Source organism: Penicillium diatomitis, assembly GCF_028827545.1.
Source record: "Penicillium diatomitis strain IBT 30728 chromosome Unknown utg000014l_segment0_segment0, whole genome shotgun sequence".
NCBI classification, from domain to species: domain Eukaryota; kingdom Fungi; phylum Ascomycota; class Eurotiomycetes; order Eurotiales; family Aspergillaceae; genus Penicillium; species Penicillium diatomitis.
This window is the reverse complement of record NW_026623186.1, coordinates 419,016-432,186: the sequence shown is the minus strand read 5'-3', so window position 1 is coordinate 432,186 and position 13,171 is coordinate 419,016. Positions and strand designations below refer to the sequence as shown.

Here is a 13,171-nt window from a genome sequence, read left to right as displayed (position 1 = left end):
AAACTATTACCGGTATTAAGACGAACACGAAAGTTTTACTGGCTTAGAGGAGGATCCAGGCCGTGCCAGCTGAGCTAAATTTCATGCCTGAAAAATCTTCGATTTGTCATCATCGGACAGCCGTGGGTACCTAGGCAGACGTAGTTGATTGAAGGATTGTGGTAGCGTTGATCGGTATGACACTCGGTATATAGCATATAGCTCCCAGAATGTGTCTGCCGATAATAAGGCAACAAGCCGGGTACAAAATACACACCGTACTTGCCAGGTATCTGTCCAATTATGTATATAATCGAAAAGGCCAAACCCGCCGGCATTGCTATTGTGGTAAAAAGACCCGATGCGACATAGCTTCATAGGCGAATTCTGCTTAAGAATGATTATTTGAAGTATAGATCTCAATAATAATAAATGATAGCGGAGTAATTAACTATGTGGCATTGCGCGGTTATCCGGTAGGCACTGCCTGGGAGACTCAATACTGTTTATTGTCCACCTGTTACCCTACGAAGCCTAGCTACATATACTGGTATGGGGATGGGGGGTGACCATACTACCAAGCAGATACGGTGGCGGCTGGTGCCCGTGTGTGGCGGACTACGTGTGATTATTTGGACGGGAATAGCCGCTTTGCCTTACGGGAACAGCCTAGCACCGCATCTCCCAGTAAATGAGCCTCAGGGGGACACCTATTTAGAAGGGCTGTCGCCTACTTCGATGACGTTCGAGATTCCCTGGGCTAGTAAAATCCTTCCCTCCCGTTCCTCACCATCCCTCAAAGACTTAAGGAAAGAGAGAGAGACACCTTCTTGGTCTTTTATTTATATGATTAAACACTGAAATAATAGTGACACTGAAGTTCGATGGAAGAAAAACGAGACTGTGAAACAGGTGACTGTTGACAATGGACGCACAGGACGCTCACGTTTTGAGACTCGCGACATTGAGACACCCCTCTATCTGAAGCAATCTCTCACGGCCGGAGTGTAGAGCTAGGCGACAGAAATGAGGTCCGCCCGTATGTTGCGTGGGTGACATTCTCTGTAATCGAACATGGTAACCACTGTTCCCAAGTACAGTGTAGATGATTCGTGCTACTAGATCCGTACGACGTTGTGTCTCCATGCGAGCGGGGTCCTCTGGAACCGTGCAATGACCACGTTTCAACTCTGGCACGGGCCCCTCTGCTTTTCACCGCTTCTGACCCACTGTACTTTTACCCGCTCCCGCCACGCTTCGGCAGCGCTACCTACCTGTCTTCTCTGATGCTAATGCATCTCCGACTCTGACATTTTCGGAGTAACTATGTTTTTCAGCCCGGCTTTGGGATAGTACCAGAAGTTCTATCGCGGCTAAAATTTTTTCTAGCCCAAATATTTGGTTCAATTGTTCTCTTACGGTAGGTATTCGCCCCTATATCCTGGTAAATCTTCCTCATTGAAAAGTTTCAGATGGCCTCCGTTCCAGTCGACTCTACGAAGGCTGTATCCTTGATAAAAACCAAAATTCAACATCACACGCATTGTTATGATGGACCCTGGCTGATGCGTAATCGACCATACATTTGCACCATCGTACTCAAGTTGAGATGGTCAAAGACACCCTGGGGGACAGCTGTAGCGCTCCGCACTGCCGTAACAAGTGCGCTCTACCGTAAATTCTCTGGCCCAGAGGCAGTAAAATCTCTACCATAGGTACAGGCTACTTGCAAACTTCGTCTGGGCTATATATAGCCTTCAGTTATGGCCCTCGGATCTTCCGCGAATAGCATCGAAATTCTCCAGATGAAAACGCTAGCACTGGCAGTAACTACTCGACTGTAGTTCCTTTGGAGAGATTCTATCCGCATCTTTATGACTCCCGTTGGCTGGCCCTCAAAATCAGATTCAGTCCGGATCCACTATCCTCGATTCTGATTTGACAAGCTGAGTGCTCGAAACTCAGAGGAGAAGATACACCCGCTGTTCGTATCTATTTCTGTCTGATATGGCCAACGAATCAACGACATTACACTTTAAGATCCGACAAGCAATTTCCGCTAATTCCGCCTAGTACCCGTACCCTTGGGAGCTAGCGAGCACGTGCCATGTGGCCTGCCGGCTGACGTTGAATCATCGGGCAGTCAATCAACTAATCAAAGTCCTCACAGTCCCCCCCCCCTAAACCATCACTACGAACATCAAGACGTGTGCGAGACTACCTTTGATTTATCCATTCGTGCCAATCTCGAATGTATTGTCCTCAGAGCTGAGAGCTTCGCTCTATCGGTTTGGAGCCTTCCGCTTAGCAGCTCCTGACACCACACAACGCAATTACAAAACTGTCGTCCAAAAGGTAGGTTAAGCTTATTGTCCAACATTGGTACCCATCACTAACGCACTTTCAGGCTGAAAATTTTTCTAACAGCCAGTGGCTACTAAGATGAATGCGACGAAATACTCTGCATTTGCGTCAGAGCGCGTTCGTGGGAAGACTGCGATATATAAAGAAAGCGCCTATTATTTCCGAAATGACGTCGAACCAAAGTATTCCAAGGGTCCGTCAGACAACCTGTTTCTTTCAGTCAAAGCCTTAAATACAGTAAGTCTATTTCTCTTCAATCTCTCTCTAATCTTTCAGTATACTGATTTTCACTTCTTTCCAAGGAGTTGGCCCCAATCAGGCTGGATTTGTTGAATACTTTGTCGCAAGTTCTGTCGCAATCACCCGCAAAAGATGATGTTACTCTAACGGGTGACTCGGCTCTCAATTCGACTACTGTTGGCGTCCACTACTATGACCCCTTTCGCTGTCTTTCCGACCGCAGCGAGTATCTGAGTCCGTCGCATAAGGACAGCGGCACATTGACGATTCTATTCCGGACTCATGGTAAAGACGACGGCTTGGGGGTTGCTGATCTCGAAACCACTGAAAAACGAGGCAGCGAAGATGTCGGGTCGGAGGCATCCTACCAGTCCCTACCAGGGAGCGATATGACTGAGGTGGTCGTCTTCGCGGGTATAAGACTACAAAACTTAATCGGGCAAGACCGAGTTCGAGCTTCCGTACACAGAGTACGTGCGCCCAGCCCCGAAAGCTGTACAGAATCCTGTGTGCCGCGCTTTAGTATAGTGATGTTCTGCGCTCCTTCCATACCTGCTGCTCGGATTACCCCCCACTCCTAGTCTTATGTGGACATTGGGAACTCATTAGGTTGCAAAAGAAATGTAACAGTATAAAGCAGCAGGGAATAGAAATTACAGTTTATAACCAAAACGCAACAAAGACGCAACTGAAAAAAGGACATTTAAGCGATGGCCCGCTGTAACCCTTATAGCAGGTAGCCTTCATAGCAGTTGTTGCAATATCAAATGGGCTGAATCGCATTCCAGGTGTTGGCTGATAAGCGTCCAGTGCGTAGAATTTGAATGCGTCAATGGCCATTGATGAGATACGGCTACGGTAGGGGCAGCAGTATCGATGTGTCAGAGGGATGAGGAGTGAGATTGCTGAAGGGGAGAGATTCTACCTAAGCTATGGACTGTGGTGAGTGGCACATGCCGTGCAAACAGCCATCTCCGTGAACATTGGCTCGCCCCGTTGATATTGAAGTAGGGAAGGGAAGAGGAAATGCAGTGCACCCTTCATTTTCATTTTCATCAGGTAATGTCTGTAATCGTCATTTGGATTGAGGGGGTAGCCGAAAGTTTCTAGGGCCACAGTCCTGTAGCCACTTGCTTGTATACCCTGGATGACAGCTGTCAGAGAGTAATAATTGCGAAACCGGTGTAGGCACTCTCAAAGATCTTAGCAATCAACAGCAATGTCCATACATAGGGGCAATGCTCTGGATCGCATTCGCAAGGCCGCCAATTCGAAAACAGACACCGATATTTGCAGCCACCATTTCCTGCACTCCTTGACCAAGAAGGTTCTATTCCTTGCTTGTTCAGAATAGACCGCGCCACGCCACCCTCTCTTGTGAAAGCACACCAAAGGTACTTGGAAAACGAAGCTTTGGCCTTTTTGGAGATAGCTCTGGCCATCGTAGGGATATTCACCCATCAAATAACAAGTCGTTTTGGTATGCAGTGGGTAATTCCAGTGGACATTAAGAGGCATGTAGAAGTCATAGAATCGAGTTCTCAAAACCTCGAGTTCTTCCAGGATATTTTGGGCGGTATCGGGCTTGTACAGGAGCTCTGTGAAGGGCTTGGTGATAAGATGGAATGATTTCCTTAGTTGCGAATCAAGTCTTTGCGTAAGATCTTGTGCCTTGACAAATTTGAAGCCAAGCCGTCCATTTTTTTGTGATTTCGCTCTTTCTAGGGAGTGTTCACTTGCGGCGTACACGAAAGGGTCCGCCTTGTGTTCTTCAAGTTCCTGCATGATATGAGAAGATTTCATTTCAGGGCACATTCGGCAACGATAGTTAAGGTGGCCTACCTTCAATATATCAGATAGCCGGTCGACTGGTGCTCTTATGAAAGCAGAGTACATTTTTACCTCTAGGCGTTTGTATTCGAACAAGAAGGCGTCAATAAAGTCAGACGAAACGCCACAAGCTTCCCGTATAAACTCGTTATAGGGAACGTTCCTGAACTCCTCCAAGCTGCTTTCGTATAGCTTCCTCGCAATTTCTCCAGGAGCCTCTCCCAAAATCTGAGACTGACTGAGCCTCCTGAACTTTGAATCCAATAAGGCATGTTGTTGCGAAGGCGGTTCCAATCCATTCAGTTGGGCAAATGTCTCGTTGAAGAGACAACATTCGAAGAAAAGTGATTGCGGCGGGTGTATTTGACCCAAAAGCTCCTTGGGCCGCCAACATATTGCTGTCTCCTGCAGATTTTCTTCATTTCCTACAATTTGCATATCTGGGGATACTGCAAAGTCGTCCATCAATGTCTGTTCTGAGCTCAAAGATGAACATGAAAATTGTTCCAATACCTCAAGAGGACGACGTCTTAGCTTTTCATCTTGTAGGAGAAAAGTGAAATGCCACAAGTGCATGGCATGGACATACCTTTGCCTCCGCTATGAGCGGGTACTTTGGTGAACATTTCGATTGAAAAATGATCTTCGAGAACAATACTTGATGCGCGTGATTATGAATATATTTATGTGCGAAGGTCCTCGCTAAAATGTTTCGAATTATATAAAGGAGTAGTTTGAGATATGAGCATCCGCATCGAGCAAGTCAAAAATTATTAACCGGCAAGGGGCGCATCATTGGGCGCGGCTCATTTCTCATTCGTGTATTCATACCCAGCTTTTGTGTCGTCGCCAACACTCTCCTCTGAGCCGCCCGTGAGCTCAAACGTCAGGATCAACACATGACCTCGGGCTTCTGAAAGTTGCTGCCTCTGAATCTTCTCACGGCGTTAGCTTTCTCTGCTCGGGTGAAATTGTCGCCACGGCCTTAGATTAGTATGGGAGTGTTATTAGTGCTTTCCGGCCGCGATCAAGCCCCGAATAACCTTGCTAGAGCCTAGACCTCGTCTTCGTGGATTAGCTAATTGTATAATGCCCTTTCAAACATGGGAACGATGAGAAGAAAAAGCAGGAGGGCTGATTTCCCATTTGATGAAGAAATCTTTGGGCACTGTATAAAGCCTAGGAAAGAAATCAAGTGTTAGCGCCTTGCACCAGACGACTGCAATTTCCTGCCACAACGCCGGTACTACAACGGCTTATCAACTGCTGGTCCACCCACGCTGACATCAGATCCTACCATCGGAGGTTCAAGCACAAAATAGCACATACTAGCACACGACTAGTCGCTAGAAGCACGTACCACTCTGTATAGTGGCTCAGCGATCCGTCGCGCAGTGGCCTAAGCGGCCCGGGAAAGCCTTCCCCCCTTTTTCAGTGCTTTCACTTTACGTAGATGTGAATCTTCCGGTAAAGATGTTGGGTACTTACTGAGGATCTTCTATCTGCTCATACAGAGGTCGGGTTGAAAGTGTGGATCTTTCATGTCGGTTGGGGCCCACAACACCAACTATGCTCCTAGTGCTAATCTGTTGAGAAGAAGATGAAAATTTGGATGGCAATCTGCAGCAGCCCCAGGTAAGTTTGTGGTGGATGAAGCTTGAGAGTGAGCTCTCGAACGTGGACTAGCCGTAGGTATTGCCGCAACATAGATGCAGATGTTACAAGACTTGTCTCGCTCTTTGCTAGTAAGCCATACGACCCGCGGTGGGCGCATTAGTGGCAATGATAATTGATGAGATACGGCTACGCTAGGGGCAGCAGTATCGATGTGTGAGAGGGATGAGGAGTGAGATTGCTGAGGGGGAGAGATTCTACCTAAGCTATGGACTGTGGTGAGTGGCAGAATCACATGCCATGCAAACAATAATGATATGTTCTCGGCGAATCCGATTCCATAACAGTCTTCTGTGATGTATCGCGAGCCCTGCTCGGCCAATAAGGCTATTCTTCTCCCTCACAATTCTCGGTATTATAGACGCGCCAGCTGATACTAGTACTTTGGGTCTTCCTAGTCAGATGTGATTCCGGTTTCCACGCGTCAAGACTTTGCTCTTCCTAGTTCGAAAGGGGTGGGACGAACGTTGCTCCTTCTTCCTTCATTACATATCTCCATCTTCTAGACCGGGCCAGGCAGTTTGGCCCGCTACTTGGTTCCCTTATCGACAATCCTCCATAGAGCGTGAGACCTTGTCGTCGGTGGTCGCTCCTGATAGAGCGGTGTGCGATGGACCGATGGTACTGGGCGCACAGCACGAGTCTCAAAATGAGCGACCATTATCGATATTTCCCTTTTTCCCAGTCACGCTTTCTTTTCTGGGAAAATCGGGTCTAATTCTTGCTTTAGAGATAAGCTTCAAGACATTTATAGGTCGGGAAGATACTTTTATTTCTTTTCCTGAGGTGTTGGCTTATTCAAGCCTTGGGGGGCGGCTGGTCCTACTAACAGAGGGAGTCCTCTGACGTCAAGTAGGCAGCGATGATTCCGTATAGATACCACTCTGAATTTCGCACTTAGCAAGGCGCGATGCTAGACCTCCCTTGTACGGTAAAAGGGCTAATTTCGCCCGAGTAATCACACGGACTTCACCTCGCACGGGCACCAGCCGCCACCGGATTTGCCTGGTATTTTGGTCACCTTTGGTTCCATACCAGCTCTAATAGCGATAGGGCGACGAGCCTTCTCCTGGAGCACACCTGCGCTATCTATTTGGTTTGAAGGACTATCAGAACACAGATGGACTTGCAAAGAAGGACAAACTTACACCTAACATGCTGATATATTAATCGGCCGGCTTTACTCATTCCTTTTCTTTCTTTGCGAGCTTCCAACCTTCGCTTGACTCCATGATATTAACTGAATTTCTCGGCGTGAAATAATGCACTCCTGATTTCATAGAAATTTAGATATTATGGTCTGGCTTTTCCTTTCCTTTTGGATCTGAGCGCTGTACTACTGGAGAATTCAGGAACGGCTAGACCAAATATGGGCGAGGATGGCACATTGCGCCGCTGAGAACTTAATCGGGTCTAGTGCGAGGCTAAACAGCTAAACCCAGTTCTGATGCCGATCCTTGTATGAACCTTTTCTAATGCATGAATTTACTGACCGCCATCAAAGACATTTGGAAATTTCAAACTGCCTGTGGTATCGACGGTCGGCACCAGACAAAATCGACCATTTTGGCAGGGCCCGGAAGTTGCGCGGAAAGCCAGAAACCTAGACATTGACAGAATACCCCTGGTACATGTGGTCGCTAACATCTTGGTACTACAAGAGTGATCTTGGTCTCTACAGCTGAAGCATCGTTTGTCTCACCCCTTCTCCGACGCATGAAAGGTTCGCAATCAAATCTCACTGGCAAGACCGAAAGTGACGAAATTAGCTAGCGAGCCTAGGTTTAAGACTTGAGAGGAGGGAAGAGAGAGTGTCATGGGCCGACCAGGGCTTGCGATAGACACACTCCCAAAAGCCAGCTCTGGCACGGGCCCCGCTGGGTCTCACAGCTTCTGATCCACCGTAGCTTTCCCGCTCCCGCCACGCTTCGGCAGCGTTCCCTCTCTAGTGCAGCTCTGGACCTTGAAATTTCCGAAGCAATTTTGTCCAAGCAAACTTTTAAAGTTTGGACTTTGCAAAGCTTTGAATTTTCATCGTGATTGAAATCTTTCTCATTCCAGACACTTGGTTCAATGACCTTCCTGAGGTTGTTCGCCCCTGTACTCTGAATACATCTTGTCATCTACCTCTTCAAAAAATCTCATGGTCTCTGTTCGGGTCGACTCCATGGACGCCGTATTGTTGACAGGTCCAGATAATCAGCATCGTACGCATCATGATGACAGACCTTGGCCAGTCCTCGAAAGTAGTGTGCCAGACTTCCCACCTCATTCGGTCTCAACTCCTGAATATCGTCACATCAACTGCGTTTCAGTCCCGAGTACTGTCTCAACTGGGACGTCAACAACATCTTTGCAACCATCAATGTCGCCAGAAATGCCAGTACATTATCTGAAATACATTTCACGGTTTCAGCCCGTATTAATACAATCAACGCAGATTGTCCAGCCCTCTTCATCAACTCCAAACCCGTACCGAATGCCTCGCGCCGAGGAGCAACGGCTTTCTTTGACCCATAAAGAAGGACATGGCATGGAAAATACCGTTGACAGTAGGATTTAGTGCCCTTAGCTCCGAGTCTAATTCAACAAGTGTATTGCTGACTGCTCTATTAACAGGACTCAGGGATGCGAACATAGCGGTAGTCGATGCTAATCTATCGTTTCCTCTCATCCTCGATTTTAACACAGTGCTGCAGCACAGTCACAAACATTTCGGGTCGCTGAGAGCTGGAACGCTTCAACTGCGCCCGTGAAAATAAAGAACATTCTCGGTGACGAAAGACAGACCACACACAATTGTCAAGAAAGCAATCCTCAACTTCAAAAGGAAATGGGAAAAGCAGGAGCGGTTGCAAATGACCAATTCGGTCGTCGAAGAAGCGACGTCTTCAAACAAATTTTAATGGCCAACCAAAGGCGATACACGGCATGCACTGGGAATAGTTGTGTGCTACTTCCGACACAATCCAGATCTAATAACCTCAGATGAATACCCAACCATTGCTAGAATGATCGGCATTCTTGGCTCAGACAGTTTCGACTACGACGTGGTAAAGGTCCCGGCGCTGAGTGAAGGGGGAAACTAATGTGACTATACTACAATGTCTCCGAGGAATACGACAAGAGAGGCGTCAAAGGTCTTCACCTTTACGCAAACGACTTTGAGTGAAATTTCGCAGCACTTCCGTCGGTGCGGCCCTTTTCAATGGATCTATGTATGTAGACCGAGACCTAGGTTATTCTGACTTTTGACCTCCTCTTGGTTAGAACGCTTCACTTATTCCGTTCTGATCGAATTTCAGTGGGAAATCGTAAGACTAGAGGAAAGGCTCACAGGTTAGTGAATGATGTACTCCGAGGTTAAATGAGCTAGGCCATGAATCTTTGGAGTAACAGTGACCTCGACTCTCCACACTGATTACCCCGTCGGTGAAGACCTCCGCTCATAGCAGCCCGTCACCCTATAACATGATATATGTAGTGTTTTCAAGGACGCGTCACTCGTATTTGACTGAGGATCTTACGAAAGAAAACCCTTGAAGGTGAAAACACTCGACGTTGAAGAGAGAAGGAAGAAGGAAGCTAAGCTAGACTACTGAGGTTGGTGGTTCTAGGTGGTGAGGGCGTAGCCTATGTGTGTGCCAGGTAGTATGGCAGGCCTCACCACAAACACCCCCTGGACCGCCAAACTCTCAAAAATCGCCAAAATCCATGCTGTTATGCCTTGTGTGCGTTCCTCCAAGTTAAAAACACCTTTTTGTAGTAATGTTGAGAGATTACCTCGTAGGAAGCTGTTGCATCCCTAGAAGATTGATAAATCTCTCGTGCTGTATTTTCGCAAGTGGTTTAGTGAGACCATCTGCCACTTGCTCTGCCGTAGGAATCTGTTTGAATTTGCAGACCCCTTTTGCAACTTGATGCCGGATGTGGTGGAACTTTATATCGATATACTTGGTTCTCTGCTGAAATTCAGGATTTTCCGTGAGGCATATGGCCCCTTGGTTATCCTCGTAGATGAGCGTAGGAAGCTCGAGGAGAAAATCGAATTGAAGCTCCCTTAGGAAAAGTTGGAGCCAAACCACCTCTTGCGTAGCCAGAGATGCAGCGATGTATTCGCTTTCTGTTGACGATAGTGCAACGCAGGTCTGCTTCTTCGAGACCCATGAGACTGGCCCCCCTCCAAGTTTAAACACAAAGCCGGAGGTTGACATAGCATTATCAGCGTGGCGGCCCGCCTAATCTGCATCCACGTAGCCATAAAGGGGATCCAAATTTCGTCTGTAACAGATTAAGAGACCCTTAGTGCCTTTGAGATAACGAAATACTCTCTTGAGAGCCGTGAAGTGCGGTTTGGAAGGATTGTGAGAGTAGCGTGCAAGTTTGGTGACAGCGTATTGAATATCAGGTTTGGAGTTGACCATAAGCCATATCAAGCAACCAATTTTCTTGCGGAATTCTAACACTTCCTCTGCGGTTGCGGTGCCGTTATGAGGTTGTAAGACCTCTCGGTCAAAGAATGGTGTAGGCACGGGATGGTAATCTTGCAAGTTAAAATCCGCAAGAATCCTCTTAATATAAGCTTGTTGGCTCAAGAAGATTGTATCGTCTTGCTGTATGATATCAATTGCCAAGAAACGCTTAGGGACCTCATTATCAGTGAGATCGAACGTTTTGGAAAGCATTTGCTTCAGCCATGCGATATCCTCATCGGAAGGAGATATGATTAGGCAGTCGTCAACATGAATTAGCACATAAATGCGCCGGTTGACTTGGGCCGTTGAGGTGACCATGTAAAAGACGCAGTAATCTGCTTCAGATCGTATGAATCCGAGTGCTGTAAATGTATTGTGCACCACGTTGTACCATTCCCTTGGGCTCTGTTTGAGGCCATACAAGGTTTTCATAAGCAGACCGTATTTCGAAGGACCATGCTGTTCGCGGATTCCTTCAGGAAGATTGATATAGATCTTATCGGTCAACTCAGCGTTTAGGAAAGCAGACACAAAATCGATCGAATGATAGTGCTATCCCAGAGCTGTAGTGATAGCCATGAATAGCTTGAAGCTTGTTGCTTTAGCAGTTGATGCGTAGACATCAAGGTAATCGACTCCCTGCCGTTGTTTGAAACCTTTTGCAACAAGGCGAGCTTTGTAAGTGCTATTATGTTTGACCTTGAAAACCCATCGAATCAGAATAGGCCTTTTGTTCTTGGGGCGCTCCATAACTTTCCAGGTGCCGTTCTTTAACTGCTTTTCAAGCTCCTTGTCCACTGCAATTTGCCATTTTTTCTTATCAGGACATGCTATGGCTTCTTTGTAAGATGCCGGCTCAGTTGTATGCTTTGCGATGGATTCAACTGCACTGATGGTAATAGGCGAGGAGTCCAATCTCAATGTAGCAAGGAAGGCGCTCACATCGAATCTCTAGGACGCAGATAGTAAATCTGTATCAGATCCCTCTATCATATTTTAGCAGTAAAGCGCGTCCGCGCCGTCGTCTGTAGTTTGAGCAGCTGCTACGAAACCTGCAAGATATTGTTGAGATTCAAGCGCAGCTCGTGACGGCTTTTTGATGCGTTTTGATCGTCTCGTTGGAGGAGAGACTCCTCCAGAACCTGACGATTAGAATCTTCATTTCTATGACGGTTATCATCAATGACGCAGTCATCCTCACCCGCCGTAATATCCTCATTCGGGTCTGAGGAGGCCTCACTCGGGCCTGTACAGGCTTCAGTCGGGCCTGAAAGGTTCTTATCTTGCCCAAGCGCAAGAATCGCTTCTTGTTGACGTTTCCTTGCGATAGAGATCAATTGAGGAAGCTTCGCTCGCTCTGACGGCGGCAGATCACTCTGAGTGATAAACGGAGTTGGGATAACAGGCTGAGGACGCGTATGGTCTAGCTGAAAAGGTTGTGAATCGCGTTGAAGAGAGATTTCTGTATCCAAGAAGTCCGTAGGAACGTAGCGCCCGTGATTAATCGGTGTAGTACTAGGCTGCTGAGAAGGAGCATCGAGAGCGTAGACCGGCTTAGGTAGCTTATCCAGCGGAATATCGTTGAAAACCACATTCCATGATACAACGATCTTGCGAGAGTGAATATTATACAAGCGATAATCACCAGCTTGAGAGTAGCCAACCAGGCGAGATTCCGCCATGTGAGGCGATAGTTTTGAATGGCGAAGCTCCTTTGTGATAAAATACCAAGCTTGACAGCCTAGAGCATGCAGACCAGATACGTTAGGTCGCTTCCTATAGAACATTTCATAGGGAGTCATGCCAATCTTTGAATGCCAGAGTCGATTCATGGTGAAGTTGAGTCCAAGAAGTAGCTCACCCCAGAGGTGTTTCGGCAGCTGATTTTTAGTCAAGATAGCCACTAACGGCTCAATAAGCCAACGATTTTTCACCTCTGCAAGACCATTACGCTGTTTAGTGTAGGGTGGCACTGGATCCCAAGTGATGCCGGAGACCTTGCAATAATCTACAATACTAACGTGTTCGCCAGCATTATCGCCCACAATAGATTTGACCGTGTAGTTAAACTGAGTCTTGAGGTAGGTGATCGTTTCTTTGACTCGATCAACGATCTCATCCTTAGATGTGAGCAGGAAGACCCAGCAGAAGCGAGATGCATCATCAGTGATGGTCACAAAATAACGATAACCACCGAGAGCTGCATGGGAGATTAGGCCCCAAATATCGATGTGTAATCGATCGCCAGGTCGAGTCCTGATAGGATTATCCTTGTTGTATGGGAGTGCGTGGCCTTTTCCTTGGATACAAGGCGCACAGGGACGTTTGATTCCAGTCCCTTTGATGAAGCTAATTCCATCTGAAACTGATGGCATTTTAGCCACTTTTTGCTCACCTGCATGACAAGCACGGCGATGCGCAAGATCCATATAGATCGGTTTCGGCTCCTTGGTGACTGCATCTACGCGAACATAAGAGAGGGTTATGTTAGAGGATACAACGGATGCGGCATAGAGCTTTGAAAGCTGCTCCTCGCTATCGCAGGCCGTGAGCCAATATTAGCCACGTTGCCGTTCTGCGAATGCAATAATCGCATTATTCTTGTTGCG

At 47.2% G+C, this 13,171-nt stretch overlaps 1 protein-coding gene across 1 annotated transcript; it reads left to right on the top strand.

Annotated features, from left to right (window-relative positions):
- Positions 1-1,742: 1,742 nt before the first annotated feature.
- N7539_008820 (uncharacterized protein) lies at positions 1,743-3,164 on the top strand (the record flags this gene model as incomplete). The annotated part of the gene is made up of 4 exons (XM_056938415.1): positions 1,743-1,805; positions 2,185-2,334; positions 2,407-2,580; positions 2,646-3,164. 4 exons carry the CDS (start codon positions 1,743-1,745, stop codon positions 3,162-3,164), a joined length of 906 nt encoding a protein of 301 aa, XP_056786423.1.
- Between the last annotated feature and the right edge of the window lie 10,007 nt (positions 3,165-13,171).